Below are 16863 nucleotides of genomic sequence, written 5' to 3'. Positions count from 1 at the left end.
AGCCATCTTCCCTTTCTTTTGCCTCCATCTGGAAGATTCGTGCTGAGAAGGGAGCGCAGTATTTCCCGTATAGCAGCCAATGCGAGAGGCTGTGCCTAATTTGTGTTTCTGTTGTTTTAGAGTTCTTTGCTGAACTGGATAAAGCTATGGGCCCTCTGGTTTTCAATTCGAGCATCATGACAGACCTGGTGCGTTACACCCGGCAGGGGCTGCACTGGTTGCGCCTGGATGCCAAGTGATACTTGGAACTGAAGGAATGGAAAACAGAACGCGTTCTTCTCGCTGCCTCCGATTGATCTCCACAACACTGTGTCATGTCAATAAGGAAGACTGCCATAACACATTGCTTAGTTGACACTAAGAGCAAGGAATGCTTTCCCGTGTCTCCCATCCTGATTTGTGTTTTGTGTTTTAACCCGAAATGATCTTGTTAATGGACTCCTTCAGTATTCCCTTCTTAAGTTATTTAAATATTTTTAAATTTGCGACATATAAAGGTGTAGCTTTGCTAATCTATCGTGGATAGATTGGGTCATTGGAATTCCCGTCATAATACGTAAATAGTTGGTTTAAATCCTATTTATTTTAATTTTTTAATTTTAATTTTGGAGAGCCCGATTTTGGGCAGTTTTTAGCCGTTTCTTCCCTAAATTTACCCTTCCAAGTACTTAGGAAAAATTAAACATAGACACTTTATTTAAGTACTTTGTGAGCTTTGTTACTCTGTAATGTCTTGTGGTGGTAGAACCTGTAAAAGGAATTAGGATTGATAGGTTCTAACGTGTAGAAACACCATACTTTTCATGCCTAATGCCTATGAATCAACTAATAAATGACAGCTAGAGTTTTATTATTGCAGAATTTGTACTAAATAGAAAAATTCCAGATATTCTTCTACGTATTAAAATACTTCATTTAAATGAATTTTAAAGAAATTTATATGGAAAAATATTTAGCTGGATCTGACTTGGGTTGCTTTCAAGGCAGTTTCAAAGCATTGATTTAACACTATAACAAATCACAAAACATTGCAGTGATTTGCATTTGATGTAATATCAGAGTAATGGTGTAGGAATGAACTTCTGATAGGTGCGATGCATATAGGAAAGGTTTCTGAAATGGACAATCTTGTGCTTTTTTATATCTCTTCATTTAAGACGCATTTTGTTTCCTTGCTTGTCATTTTTTGACACTTGCAAAATCCGCCCTTTTGTGGTTTAACAAACAAACAAACAAACAAACCAGTAGTTAAATTCCTCCCAGAACTGCCATTTGCATCTTTTTCATTGACTGGAAAATCAGGAATCTTAAGCAGAGATGGAGATCCATTTTTTCCTTTTCGGGTCTGATGGTTAATGGACACTACAGCATGACAGTGCAACAGCCATGGTGGGGTGGGAGCACACCTGCTATTACAGGGAAGTTGTCTAATCGTTTTGATGCAGAATGGATTTAAAACTTGTATTTACCCCATATTAGTGAAGGTCCCATTCGTGTTTGATGCATTTGATGGAGCAGAATATTCATGTGAGAGGAAGTGAGTCGGTGCAACAGAAATAGTTGGTGGAGTTGCAGTCGACTGCTCCCAAAACGTGTAAACCAAAGTACCTTTCCACGTGAGGTGCTTGTCTGAGTCAAAGGTTTAAAATGCTACTGCTTTCAGTATTGCTTAGTGCCCCTAACATGTCTGGTGTGCCTTATGCCTTACTTTTAGATGAAGATTTTATGAACTGTTTACAAGATGTTTTACAGCAGGACCAGGTGTACTGTATGCAGTGGTCTTCTGCAGTACTTGGGTAAAATTCCATTTCCTTTTCAAAAGTACCAGTGTCTGTCATGCGAACTGACTTCTCCTTGCAATGGTCTCCTTTTACAGAGTCAAGCTCTGAACATTTTGGAGTGCGATTGTGGAATGCTGCTTTGTTTTATCTCCCATTTAACCCTTAATTCTGTACCAGAGATGAACGCGCACGTTCAGGAAAAATTATTGCACTAAAGTTTTGTGTCGTTGTGGTTAAGTGCCAAAATCATGGCAACCTCGACAGAAGGAATAGAATTCTACGCTCTCAGTACTGCAGTATGTCCTATGGGCTTTAAGAGTTTAGAAGTTTTGCAAACCAGTAACCTTCCAAAAGGTAGCTGCATATTCGTAGAGCTTCCTTTGCGTTCCAGCGTGTTTTGTACTTCCAGAAGAGCTTTGCTACTTACGAACCAACACGTGGTTGGTTGGCAGACCTGTGACTTTTCCCATTACAGCTGAATCACTGATCAGGTCTGCTGGTTGGAGCATCCTTTTTATTGAATCACTGTGCAAGATGGCGTTTCTTTTCGTGTTTGCTGTTAGAGACAGAACTCTGTACCCTCAGACTCTGCACCCTGGTAAACGGGACACTGTCAACTAAGTTTTCCTCTAATACTCTAAAGTGCCTAGCACTCTTTCGACGCTATATGAAAAATACCTTTGTAGGAGTTGCATTCATAGTTGTTTTTTTTTGTGTAGAGCTGCACCAGGCGGCGCGGCTGCTTTTGGCTTGCTCCTTTGTGCACCGTGACTGTGAGCAGGAATGGTCTCATCTCGGGGAATTCGTTCTCTTTTTTTATTTCCTTAGAGTCCCACAAATACCTTTTGGTGTCACCCGCAGTTGTCTCTTAAAAAAAAAAATGTGTCACTTGTCCCCGGGTCGGCGGGTCTCAAAATATTGTCTTCACGTAACTGAAAGACTTCTCACGTTGTGTCACGATGTGGACCTGAAATGGCTGGCAGAATCTGTCACAGGGAAGTGTTCCCTGGAGTGCTGTCCCAAGTTTTCTGTCCGTATGGGAGATACGCAGTGGTCTTGTTATTGGAAAAGAAATGCCTTACTCATCTGTGGCTATTTCCATCAGAGAAACTTAAACTTCACGCTTCCAAAAGCATATCTGCTCTGGGATTTACCGTTGTGTCAAAGACAGACGGGTGCTTTGTCAGATTTCGTAGCTATAAGAAAAAGCAAATACTTAATATGCTTCCATCCCAGGGCCACAATGCAGGCAAACAGCCCGACTGCCCTTTTGTTAACCTCTGCACAGCAGGTGGTGTCAGTGCTGAGGCAGGCTGCAGGGGAGGCTGAGGAGGGGATCCCTCGCTCCCTCAACGATTCCCTAAACGATTGTATCTCAAATACATATCAGTGCTGTGATTTTCATCCCCTTCCTGAACGCAGTCCCAGTTGATGAATCTTAAAAATGGCTTAATCAGACTAGGCTTGCTCAGATATCACTATTGTTTGGGTTTGCTGTGAAACCTGCAGGCTCCTAGATGATAAGGTGCAACCATTTCTATTTAGAATCGAATCTTCAGGACGCCAGAGTAAAACAGCCCGATACTTTTATTTTGATTTGAAACTATTAGCCATAAAGTAGAGCGTGTGGATGGCTCTTCTTGGCTTTTGATGGCAGTATGCAATTTGTATTGTATGTGTCTTTTAATATATATGTATATATATATATGAAATCAGTCTGTCCAAAGTATATGTTATACTTGTTTTTAGATTATGGTGCAACTGACTATATTGATATATTATTTATTGAGTGCTGCGTCACCATCTTACTGGTGGTAAATCTCGCATATTATACAGGAGTGCAATGTATATTCCTTTAGATTGCTGAGGCTTGATTGCTGTGATAACAAAAGAAAAAGGAAAAAAAAAAAAAGCCCTGAAATGTATTTATGAATGGCCCCAACATACAGAGAGTCGTTACTTTATGGAAGTGATGTTGTGCTTGCCTGGGGCAAGTAAAATAAAGCCGTAGGCAGGTAATTATGTAGTTTTCCAAAATGGGAAACTATTGGAAAGAGAGACTACCTTTGCTGTTATTTAATGTTTCCTTTACCCAACAGATATTTACTGTCACCGCAGCATTTATGTTAAGGGCCTGAGCAAGTCGAGTTTGAATTGCCCATTGGGGAGTGAGCAACTTCCAAATCTTTAGATTTCTGACAAATATTTTGGTCAGGGTTTAAATTGCTCCATCTAATGAAACAGTGTTATGAAACCTGTATGTTAATGCTGGATATCTTGAAGTGTGAAGACTAACCAAAGCTTTTGGTGGCCAACTCGGACAAGTACAGAGCTATTATGGAGGCAAATCTCCAAAGTGTGAAAGTTACCTAAAAGCAATCAATCAGGGAATCGTGATGTGTGTCAAACTCCATTGCTTTTCAAGGAATTGGTTTCTGATGCCATGATGCCATTTGAAAGCAGCAGTGTTGGGGGTGGGAAGGCTCAGCTGTGTGGTGGGGACGCTTTTCTCTCAGCACGAGCTCTGGTCTCTGTAGATCAGCCATCGACCGCGTTACTTCTTTGCTCTCTGCCCATCTCAGCTGAGTTTCAATTGAATTACACTAGACTGAGCAATTCTGTGTTACAGCATTAGGGTTTATATAGGCTGTCTTTATGTAAACGTTTTAACTTCACCTGGAAACTTAATGGAAACGTACCTATTCCTGCCGTAGCTCTCTGCGGTGCTGTTGGAGCTGATACAGGCCAATTGGAATGCAGTGTTCCCTGACTTGGTTTTTATATGCAGCCCTGGGAATCGGTGCCGCTGGGTGCACAGAACTCCTGCAGCCTTCCTGTTGGGCTGCACTGACGTTACACAGCTGAAAACTCAACTCTAAGGACCAGGCGTGACTTTTGCAAGCACAGTTCCTGACATTTGTATCTGGTCCCCCTTTTAAATTGTTTTAAGAAATTTTGTATATGGAGGATAAAGTGCTTATATATTTATTAAAAATCCTTTATCTTAATTGAAATTATTATTTGATGAAGAAGGGTTTTTTTGGGGGGGGGGTTGTGGGTGAGGGAAGGTAACTTTTCACCTGTCGCTTATCAGCGAAGCCCTTACGCATCCTACAGAAAGGTACTGCTGGTGACTGACGGGGTGTCTCTGTTCCACACTTTGTACACGACGAGTCCACGTGTTGCGTTTTGTTTCTATGGGAATATTTGGGCATCTGTCTTCAACCAAAACCTAAACAAACACACCGACTGTGATTTTATTTGTTGCAATACATTTGAAATTTCAAAGGGTACTTTGGGGCTCAAAATTAGGATTTCTAAGTCAGTATGTGCATTTCACGTAATAAAGCTGTTAATGGTGAGCAAAGTATTATATACTAACTAGATTTTTTCCACATCTGTATAGTATATTCTATGTATTTTGTGGTATTGAGATTATAGAAAGTTTAGTGTCTGAAACATGCGTTTAATGTGTATTTTTAAACAAATTTATGGCAATTAAAATATTTGGAGAAAAGGGTATCACATTTCAATTTGTAAAGATCTTTTTAACTACTGTGTCATTAAAATGCTTTGTACAATGCAAAACTGTAACTGGAGAAACTAAGTTTAATAAATATCAAATAGATTTTCTGTATTAAACTTCAGAGTGGTGCTGTCTGTTGAGTGGGCCTGGCTGCTCCCTGCTGCTGAGTTCTGAAGCAGAGGGTTCTTTTTTGATCCCAGTGCTCTGTACGTAACGAGGGCAGATGCATTCAGTCACATTTATGTGTGCCTCAGACCCTGTTGGTTTTGGCAGTCAGAAGCAGCTTTGTTTCTCCCAGCTCTTTGAGTTAACGCCTATCTGGTCAAAACCTGATTTTGATAGAAGGAATGTTGAAATAATAGGATTCTTCAGGCAGGGGGGTCAGCTTGGGACGTCAGCAATTTTGAATAGAAATAATTTAAAAGTAAATACTTCTTCCAGTTATCACCAGATATATTTAGTAGATTGAATCTGCTAGCACTATTATTATCAGTTTGTTTGCTCTCTCTTCTAACAGGCCTTTATTTGAAGTACGGATAAGAGTTCAGCTGTTGAGACTGAAATGAGATGGAAGCGTGATCAACTTTACGCGCTTGCCAGGTTGAAGGAGAAACGTCTAAAGTCCACAGTGAAATAAGCACTTCTGCTGGAAATGCCTGCTGTGCTGTCACCATACACTTTGGTCACAGGATGCAAGGAAAAATCCAGGTAGTTTGCTGAATATAAATTTTTAATGCACACCTTAAAAAAATATATATATGAACAATTACAAAAAAAACAAAACAAACATGAGATGCAGAGTCCTTTTATTGAGCTTGGCCAGAGTCATCCTCAGTGCGTGCTGCGGAGGTACAGCCTCAGTGAGCAAATGCTCTCCATCTCTGAAGTCCTTGTGCCAGTTCTGTGACAGGAAAGTCGAATGTACTTCTTGTGGATTTGCTGTCGTAGCTTCTGAGTGGTCAATAAATACGTCCCAAGCAGAGCTGAGCCATGGCAGCAGTAACGGGGCGGCTGTTCTTCATGGCACGTCACTCAGAGGCCGTTCTAAGGAAGCAGCGGTTCTTCCTGGAGGACAAAACATGGTCAGGCACTGGCAGCTCAGACTTGCAGGGCTTCTACAGGTCTGTCTGGCCCTAGCAGGGCTCATCTTACTCAGCTGTCGCAGTGGTGCTGCTGTGGGTCTCACTGATGTAATGCATGTTACCCAGGTCTAAATAGTCAGGTAGTGGTGGACAAATTACACATATGAGACACCTTTCTGTCTATTTATCTTCCTGTGGCTGCTGTTACAATTCATCCATGCTAGTCAGTAGAACCAAAGGAAGCATTTCAAATGCATGCAAAAGAGGAGCCTGACTACCTTTTCCCATAGATTTGTGTGTAGATGATGTATGTGTTCTACTCTTCTCCCTTTTGCTTTCTGGCAGGAGTACAATAGGTGCCACACAAAATCAGCTTTCAGTCTCTAAGTAACTTTAACATCACTTTTTGTAGGTATTTGGACACGCACAGCATGCATGGCAACTGAGGAATGTTGGCTTTAGCATTTTAGCTCACTTCGAACTGAGAGCTTAAGCAGTCCCCATTAATGAATATATGCTTTAAAATGAACAGTAATAGTTTAAGAAGGATTAGTTTTAAGGTCTCTTAGCTAATACCTAAATTCAGTCTAGATTTCCGTGTTCTTTTTGCTTTTTTTTTGAGATGACTTTTTTGGAGTTGCATTGCAATGGCTGAGGCTTGTCATCAAGGACACATGGACTCTGGTCTGTTTGTACTGCTAACACAAGAGTCTGAATCTATTGCTCCATCCTTATTCCTGGCATCTTTTATGCACAGAATTAATCCCGTATCTTGTTTGACTGAGAATAAGAAGGAGCTTCCTCTACATAGCACAGTATCAAGCGTCTCTGAGCTTTGGTATTGATGAGGGTTATTTACCTGCATAGCATTGTAATGCATTCGCTGTTGTCCCTACATGAGGCTCCAGCAGGTCTCAGTGAGACTCCTCTCCAGAAAGGCGTCATCCGCTTCTGTCTCAGCGCAGGCTGTGGTTGGTGCAGGCAAGCACAGTGCGCCTGGAACAGAGTTGCAGCCAACTGTCAGGAGCAGCAGCAGCAGTCGGCAGGGGGGTGTTTTGGTGCTCGGGTCGATCATCGTAAGCATTTTTAAGGGCTTTAAATCGTCCTTGATTTCAGACATTGCTCTCTTAAAGTATGACTGCTTTTATCCGAGTCCTAAAGGAATAGTTATTAAAAATCACCATTTGAGTGACTCTGGGAGGGGAGGCAGTTACTGGCTCAATTACTTTCCAGAGTAACCCATCTTCGCTAGGCAGTCACTCTCCTTCTTTGGGATGCTGAATGCTAACAGAGCTCTACCCATGCTGCAGACTCCTGCCGGTTTCTCTCATTCGTGCACCTCTTTGCTGCCTGACATTTGAACTAGCACTTCAAACAGTTGTGTGTGCTTACCTGACTGAGCAGCAGTGAGAAGAACAAAAGGAACGCCGCAGTTTTCCAACAGTGCATCTTCACAGTATGAGCTGCCCCTTCAACCGAGGAGCAGCCGTGGGCAGAGGAGGTTGGAAGAGCCCCGAATAGAACTTCCCAAGCTACAGCCAGATCTTTATAGACTTCATTCTCTTATCACTGCATCAGCTGTCAGTCGTTACAAGAACAAAGTTCATTTAGGAGCAAGAGGGAATTACAAAGTTAGCATCTATGAAGCGATCTGGTTCAAGGCCTATCTATCTAGCTAATAATTTACTCTCCTTCCACCTGTACTTTGTCTGGTCAGCTTACCAGATTTGCCAACTGTTCCTTCTTTAAAGTCTATCTAGCATGTTACCAGAACTCTGTTGTGTGCTTGCAAGTAAAAGTGTGGGTGGCCAACAGTATCATGGTGAAGATCAAAAAGCCATAACCTTATTTGACTTCTAGGACATTCACAGTATGCACAGCTCTGAGTTTGCCAGCTGGGAGGGAAATACTTTTCTCCTGAGAGTGTTTGGAGCAGAGAATCAAACTTTCGATTCTGCTTCTCATTCTCGGTGTGTAAAAGAATCACACCAAGCCATTTAACCTTCCTTTCCACAAAGCAGTACTTGAGAATCAGATGTAATATTTTCCATGTGGGGTTTGGAATGCAAAAATTATGTTATTACTTGATAGGTAAATCACAGATCTGTTCCTTCCAGGATCCTCACGTGCAGTGAATCTCTAGATAGCTAAGCACAAAGGTAGGAGAGATGGTTGCAAGGATTTGGTGGAGACGAGTTGCTCTGCGTAGCAAGAGTGGTTCATTGAGATGAACACTCTGCTGTATCTGTATCTCACAGTGTAACTCATCTTCTGAAAGGTGCCAACAAAACTCCCACTGCTGTGGACAGGCAGGCTGTAATTAAGGGGAATCTTAAACTTTTCTGTGCTGATACGAGATTGCCAACAGCCTGGAGAAAATAGTGTTTAAAAAGGACTACATGCTGCTCTCATTTCTTCCAAAATATCAAAGTTGAGACATGCTTGTCCCACTCGTCTCCCACTGAGACAAGTAGGAGCAGTGCGTTTCTAAGATCACTGCTCTGTAAATGCACCTTGTCAGTATTCACTCCTTTTTGGTGGTGGGATTTTATGCAGTCAGCTACCATGTATGTCCGAGTGTGCTGTTTCTGTCCAGGAAATGATTATTTCTGTTGCAGAGTAACAGAATGCTGATGTAGCTGTGTCAAGTTCTCCATGCAGATTTTGAAGCAGTCTGTTTAAAAAAAAAAAAAGAAAAGAAAAAATAAAAATTCAAGTAGTCTGTATTAAAATATATATATATATATAGTATATAAAATATACTGTATAAAAATAATTATGCTTTAGCCACATTATAAATCCAAATGTGAATACAGTAGGCTACAGTTTTCTGTGATTGCTTAATATGGAGGCATAAGTGCCAGCGTGGAAGGCAAGTTACACAGATTAAGATAATACCTGCTATGTTGTCAGGTTCCAGACTACAAATGATTACAGTGAAGCCCAAATTTCACTGGGATTAAATGAAAACCCTTTGCAGCATATTGCCTCCAATCCACTGCTGGAAGATTTGTTCCTTTCCTGGGGTTCCTCTTAAATTTTCCCACTTCCCCTTATTTGTCTTGCTTCCCTGTGAGGAGGAATCAAAACTGGTTTTTATTTCACATTCTTGGGTCTCACATAATCATTGCAGATCAAATAGTTGAACTTCACTGTTGTGTTCTTGTTGGTTTTTTTTTTTACATTTGGCTGTGAATTTCTCAAGCACTTTTTCCACTGAATCCTTCCTTTACATACATCTGAGTTTTACTTCCTTCTTTCTTTGCTAGGCACTACAGAGCAGAGACAGGGAAAAAAAAGCCAGGGGTTTGTCCTGGCTTCACCTGCACAGGTTTGAAATGGCGTCTCAGCTCTGTAGCAGTGCCTTCAGCACCTCATTGTTTCTCAGCTTTTTTGGCTAGCTAAAACTAGTAATTTGTGATGATATGTCAAAATTGTTGCGTCTCCTAGGCTCTTCATAGTGTCTGCGTAGTTGCAGATCCCTTTTAGGCTGCAATCTGTTTCACTTGTGCAAGAGAAAAAAAGGGACTGATTGTTTCCACGTACGCAAATGCAGCGCAGTCCGGGTGTCTGTGCTGGCCAGCAGATAGCCACTGCCGTTGTTTAAACAACTGACAGAGAAAACATGAAACGCGGCTGCGTTGCCGCTTTTAACAGTCAGTGAAGGAACATCAGAAATAAATCAGGTGAGGGAGAAATTTTCAACTGCGTTGTTCGGATTCTGAAACGCTGCTCAGCTGAACTCCCCCACCCCAGCCGGCAGGGGGGAGCCAGCACTGCGCGCCCGTTGCAGGTTTGCGTCTCGCTCCCTGCTGCACGGGCTGGGAGCTGCAGGCAGCTGCAGAGATAACAGCTGCAGAGATAACAGCTGCAGAGATAACAGCTCAGCAGGATTGCAGCAGGCACTGCCAGCAGCGGGAGCAGACAGGGAGCAGCTCCAGCCCGCCTGCTGACCCTGCAGCATGAAGGTGAAAAGCCAGGGCCTGGCAGTGCTGCCGCTCGGGGCGCACGGGGCTGCTGGGTCGTAGGTAAACTCACCAGCGGCAGCTGAACGTGCCGCCTGTTTACAGTAGTCTAGCGGCTGGTCGGGACGTAGTCCAGCTGTCTGTGAACGGGGGCAGAGAGCTCAACAGAAAGGCTGGGCTCTGTTCTGAGCTGCTCGTGCTCAACAGAACTGCTGAGAGGCATTGAAAAAGAAGTATTGGCTCAGGCTCCCACTGTGTGAAGCTTAGACGTCCTGTTATTCAGGCTACAAATCAACTGCTGTCACTCTTTGGGGGTAAATAAATAGGACCCAAATAAGAGTCCTGAATGAAATACGCCTGCAGACATCTTTGGCTGCTTGGAACTGGAGTGCCCAGTTCATTGTTCCCTTGCTTAAGCGGAAGGCAGGATTGAACTGAGAGTTAAACAGAGATTATTTGTAGCAGAACTTGCAGCACTGAGTAGCACTGAGTAGCTTGCTTCACTCATTTCTGTCTGCACTTGGGAGACAGAAGTGCAGACAGAAACGAAGACAAGAAAACCTTCAGCTGTAAAAGCTGTGTATCCCCCAGCTTGCTGAAGTGAGAGACTGAGCATCTTTGCCTTCCAGACAGCTCAGCCCTTAACCCACAAAGGAGCAATCACAGAAGAACGTCACACTGCAGATTAGATAAATTTTCAGTACCAGCTACAGGAATAGCTGGAACAGGGAGATAAATGTGTAACTTTGCTTGTGCTTGAATTTGAGACAGACAGACTAAAAAAAAAAAAAAAAAAGATAAAAGAATGAGCCAAACGTTCTGGACTTTGCAGAGCAAAGCGTGTCGTGTGCTTAACAGCCCCAGGGTGAATTTTGTTGTCACGTGTTTGAAAATATGATGGTAGTAATAGGGTTCCTCAAATCATCCTTGGGTGTTAAAATAATCCTTTTACTTCCCTGCAGTTCCCTAAGAACTGCTTTTAATTCAGCCAATTAACACTAATCAAACATCAGAACTGCAGTTTATCATTGGATTGTTATTAATAAGGACAATAACCTGGTAACTGTAAAGAGGGTCAAAGCTCATATTCAATTTTGAACCATCAGTCAGGTTGGGCAATTTTTGTATCATATCAGACTGTTTGTTCTTCACAGGTACAGGACTGGAATGTATTCTAATTCAAGCGAAAAGCGGCTAGTGAAAGATAAAGGGATCAAAGAGCCTCTGTACTGTTATTTCTCATCACCTGTATTATAGCTAGGGCTGTCTTCAACTAACTGCACTGAGAAATATTTCCTGAAAGCAGAGTCAGAGAGTCTGGAAATGTAAAATAAAGCAATTGGAGCGTAGAGAATTTTAGTACGGTTATCTCTCAGCATGGAATTCACCTTACAGATAACGTGGTGCCATTCACCTTAAATGCTGTAAGATGGAGACTTCACATGGGACAAAGTTAAAGTTTATTAGGCATTATAATATATTATCTCTCCATCCCTCCGGTTACATGAACAAGCACAGCAACAAGCCGTTGGTAATACAGAGCGGTAGCGCCTCAGAGGTGCAGTCACTGGTCGTTCTCATAGTCTGCAGGGTTCTTCCTCTTCAGCCTCTCAAACTCTTGTGTGCCCCAGGAGTAGAGGAGGTAGGCGCCCACGAAAGCTGGCAAGAAAAAGGAACGCTGACACAGGACAAGGCACGGAGCGGCCTGAGCCACCCGCAGTGCTTCTGAACCAACCCAGCCCCGCCACGACACCTCGCTACAAAACCCCAGCGCCCCGCTCGCCTCCCTCTGCCCCTGCGGACACCGGGCCTCCTCGCAGCCCGCCGCCTACTCACGGGGTGCAACCTTGAAGACCTGCGAGCTGAACCGCCGCCACACGTTGGGCAGCGCGTCAGAGAAGACGTTGGGCAGGGCTCGCTGCTCGAAAGGCGACAGGCTGTAGGTGATGATGTGGCGCACCCGGGCCAGGTTCCCGAAGTGGATGCCCATGGCGGTACCGTGTCACCTTGCGGGCTCCGCCGCCGCCGCGCGTCCCGGAAGAGGAATCTCAGATGCTGCTTCCGCTTCCGGGCCGCGCGGTGGCCGTTGGTTACCACGGGTTACCAGTGGTTACTATGGGTTACGCTGGCGCCCCTGTGCGCGAGGTCCCGCCCTCAGCCGCTCTCCTCAGGGCTGCGGTTGGCCGCGGAGCTCGTCCCGCTGCCCCGTCGCATCTAACAGCCCTACGCACGCTAATGAGCTCCGTTAAAAGCGCAGCTTCTGCTGGCTTTGCAGGGAAGGGGAAAGGAGAGGAGCGAGGCGTCTGGAGCTGCTGAGGGTGGGAAAGGCCTGGGCGCCGTGGCGGTGGGCCGCGAGGGCGGTAACGACGCTCACAGTTCTGCGCCTCCTCAGCCGAGATCCGCTGTTGCACCGCTGTGTAGTGCTGCAGGGCTGTGCTGTCACACGGCGCGGGATGAGCCCTGTAATCCACCGCAGGTTTCTGATACGAGGTTACGCATTCCTGTGACTGTATTCTACAGCTTCCGTAGCCTGAATGCTTTCTCTCGAATTTGCTCTTTCACACTCGTGCTGAAGACCCAGTAGCTTTGTTTTACATCTCCACAGTTATTTCTGCTGAATCAGCTGCAGCGCACCCAATCTCTTCAGTCCCCACAAAAATGCTGTGAGAAGAAGTCACCAAAGGATGTTGCCAGAATTTATCACCGAGAAATGAACCACAGAGATCATCTGAAAGGAGACCACTTTACAAATGTTTGGTGGAGCTGAATTCCCATCATTTGAAATGGACTGGTGGGAGTGACACTTCTTAGGCAAGGAACTCTTTTCCAACCCAATCAAATACAGCGCTGACCTGGCGCTATTTTGCCTTGAGCTCTTGGTAAGATGTATAGAATCATGTATCCTCACACTGAGCCAAAGCAATTTTTAGTGCAGCAGCCCCAGGCTAACGCAATCAGCAGAGGCTGCATTGTGCCAGGCAGCATCACAGCTCCACACCGCCTTCAGGCTCACGCAGAGGCCCTGAAGCACTCCTGCTGCCCTGCAGTGTGCTGTGAGCCATGCGCAGCCCCTTTGGGTGCTGTGCTTCCCCCCTAGGCTGCGTGCCCAGGCCAAGCAACGTAGAACTTTGAGAGTCACAATCCAATGTTAGGGATTGGTAGGGAATGGAGGAGTTTATGCAACAATGCATTCACAAATTGTTTTAAAAGCTATTCTTAGCTATTGCAAAAAAACAACCAAAAAAAACCAAACCAAACAAAACAAAACAAAAAACAAAAGAACAACCCCACACAAAACATAGCTGCATTCTTCTATTAAAAAATCCCTACGAAAGCAGTCCTTTGTGTGAGCTGCAGCCAAAGTTCCCTTAGCTTGAGTTCTCAGCCTGCAATAAGCATTTTCTGCAACATTCCTACAACAAGAAAAGTGCTGGGGGAATTGGAAATTTGGAAAGGAAAAAAGAATGAAATACTGAGAAGGTAATTTTAACATTAACCTTTCCTCTTTCCCTAGAAGCTTAGCAGAAGCATCATTACAAAGGATTTCTTTATACAGAGGAAGACCAGCAGACACTGAATTTAAGTGATACGAGTGATAAGCATTCATTTTATTTATTATTAAATCTGTAACAAAACAGCTTAAAATAGGCATCTGGTAGTTGAAACCACTTCTGTTCAAATGCAAGATTATTCCAATAAAAAGATATTTACATTTATTTTCAGATTCTAGAGAGACCGAGTGGCTACAAAAATAGTGCTATTATATAAACACCCTCTTATCCCATGCTAAATCCTATTCAGTTTGAAAGAGCTGCTAGAATTACACAAATGCTACAAGTATTCTGAGAATGCAAAACACCCAAACTAAGCGTGAAGCAGCTCAGGGGACACCCACTACCGACAAGTGCACTTAGTAGCTATCATGTCCTCGTATTCCTTGTAGACTATGGAGCCATCGGGCTCTATGGTCAGGACGCTCAGCGGGCTGTATTCAGCAGGAACACAGGAGGGCCTGGGAACAGAGGAGTCCAGTTTCTCATAGATGATGTTCTGCACCATCGTATGCACAGGAGAGCCGTAGCGGTGCCCGACCGCCCTGGGACAGTCGCCCTTGCAGTACTGAGGGCTGTACCGATGCGGCGCTATGATCCATTTGTCCCACTTCAGTTGGCTGAAGCTTAAACGGAAGCTGTGGAGCTCACACTCGTTCTGAGGAAACAGAAATTGTTTGAAATATTCACTCAAGTTTTGAGGCGGAGTTGCCGGAGCTTCCTTCAGATTCTCTGCCCTTCGATGCCGAGATGCCCTTTTACCCTGCGTGTTCTCTCTTCCTTCGCCACCTGGCACAGCAGCAAACAGGCTGCTCCTCTGCTTGGGCCGCACCGGGCTTTTCCTTCTGTGTCTGAGTGAGTTCCACCTGTGATAAGCTTGCTCGCTGGTATCGTTTAGGTAAAGAAGGAGAGAAGGGGGGACCAGAGCCATGTTAATGAGATTATCCTGTTCAGTGTTATGTTGCGGGTTACCCAAAAGACAAGTGAAGTTCACAGCCATGTGAATATTCCTCCTGTTAGTAGCAATGAGAGGCTGCAGAAAAGAAGTCACATCAATCTCAACCCACTTGCGCTTTCTAACTTCAAAGTGCAGGCTAAACTCTACGGAGTGCGAAACGCTGGGACATACTTGGCTAGAAAAGTCATGCTCCTTCACAGACAAATGGCACGTGCACGTAAAGGAAGAAGTGGGAACCGAGGTGTCAAATGAGTAGAGCAAGACAGACTTGAGTAAGTGCTCGAGAGCAGTGACACGATCCAGGTTGAAGAGCAAATCCACCGAGTGAAAGTCTCCTGAGAAGGGAAACAGAGATCTTGCAGTTAGTGCATCCTGATTTGTCACCTGTACATAAATGCTACGGCACAGTGGATAATCACACATCGTTAAGCAGCAGAAGAAACCAATTTAGATGCCTGTATTTTTGTTATATGGAATGTCTGCTTAGGTCAGAACCAAACGTTACCAACAACACCACGGCGGCCCAAGGCTTTTAAGAGACATTAGCATGCAGGTAAGGAGCAGCACACAAAATTGGCAGTTGTCCTTTCAGTTCTGGGAAGGGGAAAGAGGAACCAGATGCTTTGAAGTGTACAGAAAGCCATAAAATGAAATAGTGTCAGTTTTAAAGGGCGTGCTGCCAGGTTCAATTTAAAACTTCAGGTTTTTAGCATTAACTGCAGTTATTCTCCCTGCTCGCATATTGCTGACCAACAGCTGCCAGTGACTCTGACTAACAGCAAAGCAGAAAGTCATTTTTGTCAGTTTGCTTTTCTCTTACGAAGCAGAAAGGACAGCTTCCAAGCTATTTTGAATGCGCGTTTCTGTCTCATTCACCCCTACTGCAGGATATGCTGTTCTTGTCATTTCCCATGATGTTATTTGTATTTAGTGGGATTTCCATCTCATTCGGGGATTGGGGAAGCCCTGTGCTGGCCCTCTCTCCAGGCGTGGAGCTGAATGCTCAGCACACTGCTTCTCTCACTGCTCAGCACTGCCTCTTTCCCTCTGAGTTAGAAATTGCTCCCTGTGACCACGCAAGTGCAGTAAGGGATCCCCAAACTCACAGAGAGCAAAGGATTTAGAGTCAGAGGAGGGCTCTATGGATCTTAATGAACTTACAATATGGTTTATGTTAATGATTTTTCATCTCAAGTTACAAATTTTAACAGCAGCCTTAAAATTCACTTTCGGAAGTTGGTTCAGATTCAGACCACTGCTTTCTGGTGCTGTATTTAGGATACCTTGGCACGAGATTGCCTATTCAAAACCAAAACGCCTACAGCAGTCTGAGCTGGGCGGCTCCACACCTACCTGTAATCAGATCCCTGTGGCGGTGCTGGCACTCGGAACACGGGGTGAAAAGTCGAACAGTGTTATAGAGGTGGCTCCTGTGGGCCTTCGGGATCCCCTCCTTGGTGGCATACATTTTATACAGCCGCTTCATGTACCGCAGGGCTCGGGAGTCCGGCTGGAGCCTGGGGGTCCCGCTTTCCCAGCTCTGACGTCCCTGGTCGGTCAGCACTTTGAGCAGGGGGGGCAGGAGGGCATAACCTCGGCTCACGCCCTGGGGCAGCCGCAGCAGCGGGTGGAGCTGGCTGAGCTCAGGAGCTCCCGGGGGCCCGGAGAGTTTGTCAGGAGCTGCGCGATCCCTGGAGCGGGGGGAGCACTGGATGCTACAAGAAAGCCAGTGAAGGCAGCAATAGAAACAAACGCAGATCCTCCAGGTACCCGCCATGCTCTTCAGAGCCGCAACCTAACAACGCCTCCCCCAAAGACATTCAAGAAAAAAACCCCGCGAGCACGAGCCCTTTTATACGTTTCAGCTGTGTGCGATTTCTCTGCGATTAGAAACCGAAGGCAAAGCTCCGCAGCTGGCTGTGCAACACACGTGTGTGCGTGCGGCCGGGCTGAGCCTTCGCACGTGGAAGCGTCTCAGCTCCAAACCCCGCTGCTCAGCG

The 16863-nt window shown here is 44.7% G+C and overlaps 4 protein-coding genes across 7 annotated transcripts in view; 1 reads left to right on the top strand and 3 right to left on the bottom strand.

Moving 5' to 3' along the window:
* Window positions 1-5423, top strand: part of AFF4 (AF4/FMR2 family member 4) — a 48044-nt gene extending 42621 nt beyond the window's left edge. For all 4 annotated transcript variants that reach the window (XM_042826087.1, XM_042826084.1, XM_042826086.1 and 1 more), the window contains one exon: window positions 121-5423. In XM_042826087.1, the coding sequence (XP_042682021.1) occupies window positions 121-239 (119 nt within the window). In that variant the 3' untranslated portion in view covers window positions 240-5423. The remainder of the gene's footprint in view (window positions 1-120) is intronic.
* A 673-nt stretch (window positions 5424-6096) lies between these two features.
* On the bottom strand, window positions 6097-7970 carry LEAP2 (liver enriched antimicrobial peptide 2). Its single transcript, XM_042826089.1, has 3 exons — window positions 7782-7970; window positions 7249-7385; window positions 6097-6372 (listed from the first exon to the last, which is right to left on the bottom strand). The coding sequence occupies exons 1-3, from the start codon at window positions 7836-7838 to the stop codon at window positions 6336-6338; spliced, it is 231 nt and encodes a 76-aa protein (XP_042682023.1). The 5' UTR covers window positions 7839-7970; the 3' UTR covers window positions 6097-6335.
* Window positions 7971-11797: 3827 nt separating this feature from the next.
* Window positions 11798-12399, bottom strand: LOC122164422 (cytochrome b-c1 complex subunit 8). The gene is made up of 2 exons (XM_042826440.1): window positions 12191-12399; window positions 11798-12013 (listed from the first exon to the last, which is right to left on the bottom strand). Exons 1-2 carry the CDS (start codon window positions 12342-12344, stop codon window positions 11919-11921), a joined length of 249 nt encoding a protein of 82 aa, XP_042682374.1. The 5' UTR covers window positions 12345-12399; the 3' UTR covers window positions 11798-11918.
* A 1553-nt stretch (window positions 12400-13952) lies between these two features.
* On the bottom strand, window positions 13953-16863 carry GDF9 (growth differentiation factor 9). Its single transcript, XM_042826142.1, has 2 exons — window positions 16217-16863; window positions 13953-15198 (listed from the first exon to the last, which is right to left on the bottom strand). The coding sequence occupies exons 1-2, from the start codon at window positions 16638-16640 to the stop codon at window positions 14249-14251; spliced, it is 1374 nt and encodes a 457-aa protein (XP_042682076.1). The 5' UTR covers window positions 16641-16863; the 3' UTR covers window positions 13953-14248.

Source organism: Centrocercus urophasianus, unplaced genomic scaffold (genome assembly GCF_019232065.1).
Source record: "Centrocercus urophasianus isolate 14NV4802_14NV808 unplaced genomic scaffold, USGS_Curo_1.0 seq_26, whole genome shotgun sequence".
NCBI lineage: Eukaryota > Metazoa > Chordata > Aves > Galliformes > Phasianidae > Centrocercus > Centrocercus urophasianus.
The sequence above is the reverse complement of the archived record's forward strand: the minus strand, read 5'-3'. Positions and strand labels throughout refer to the sequence as shown.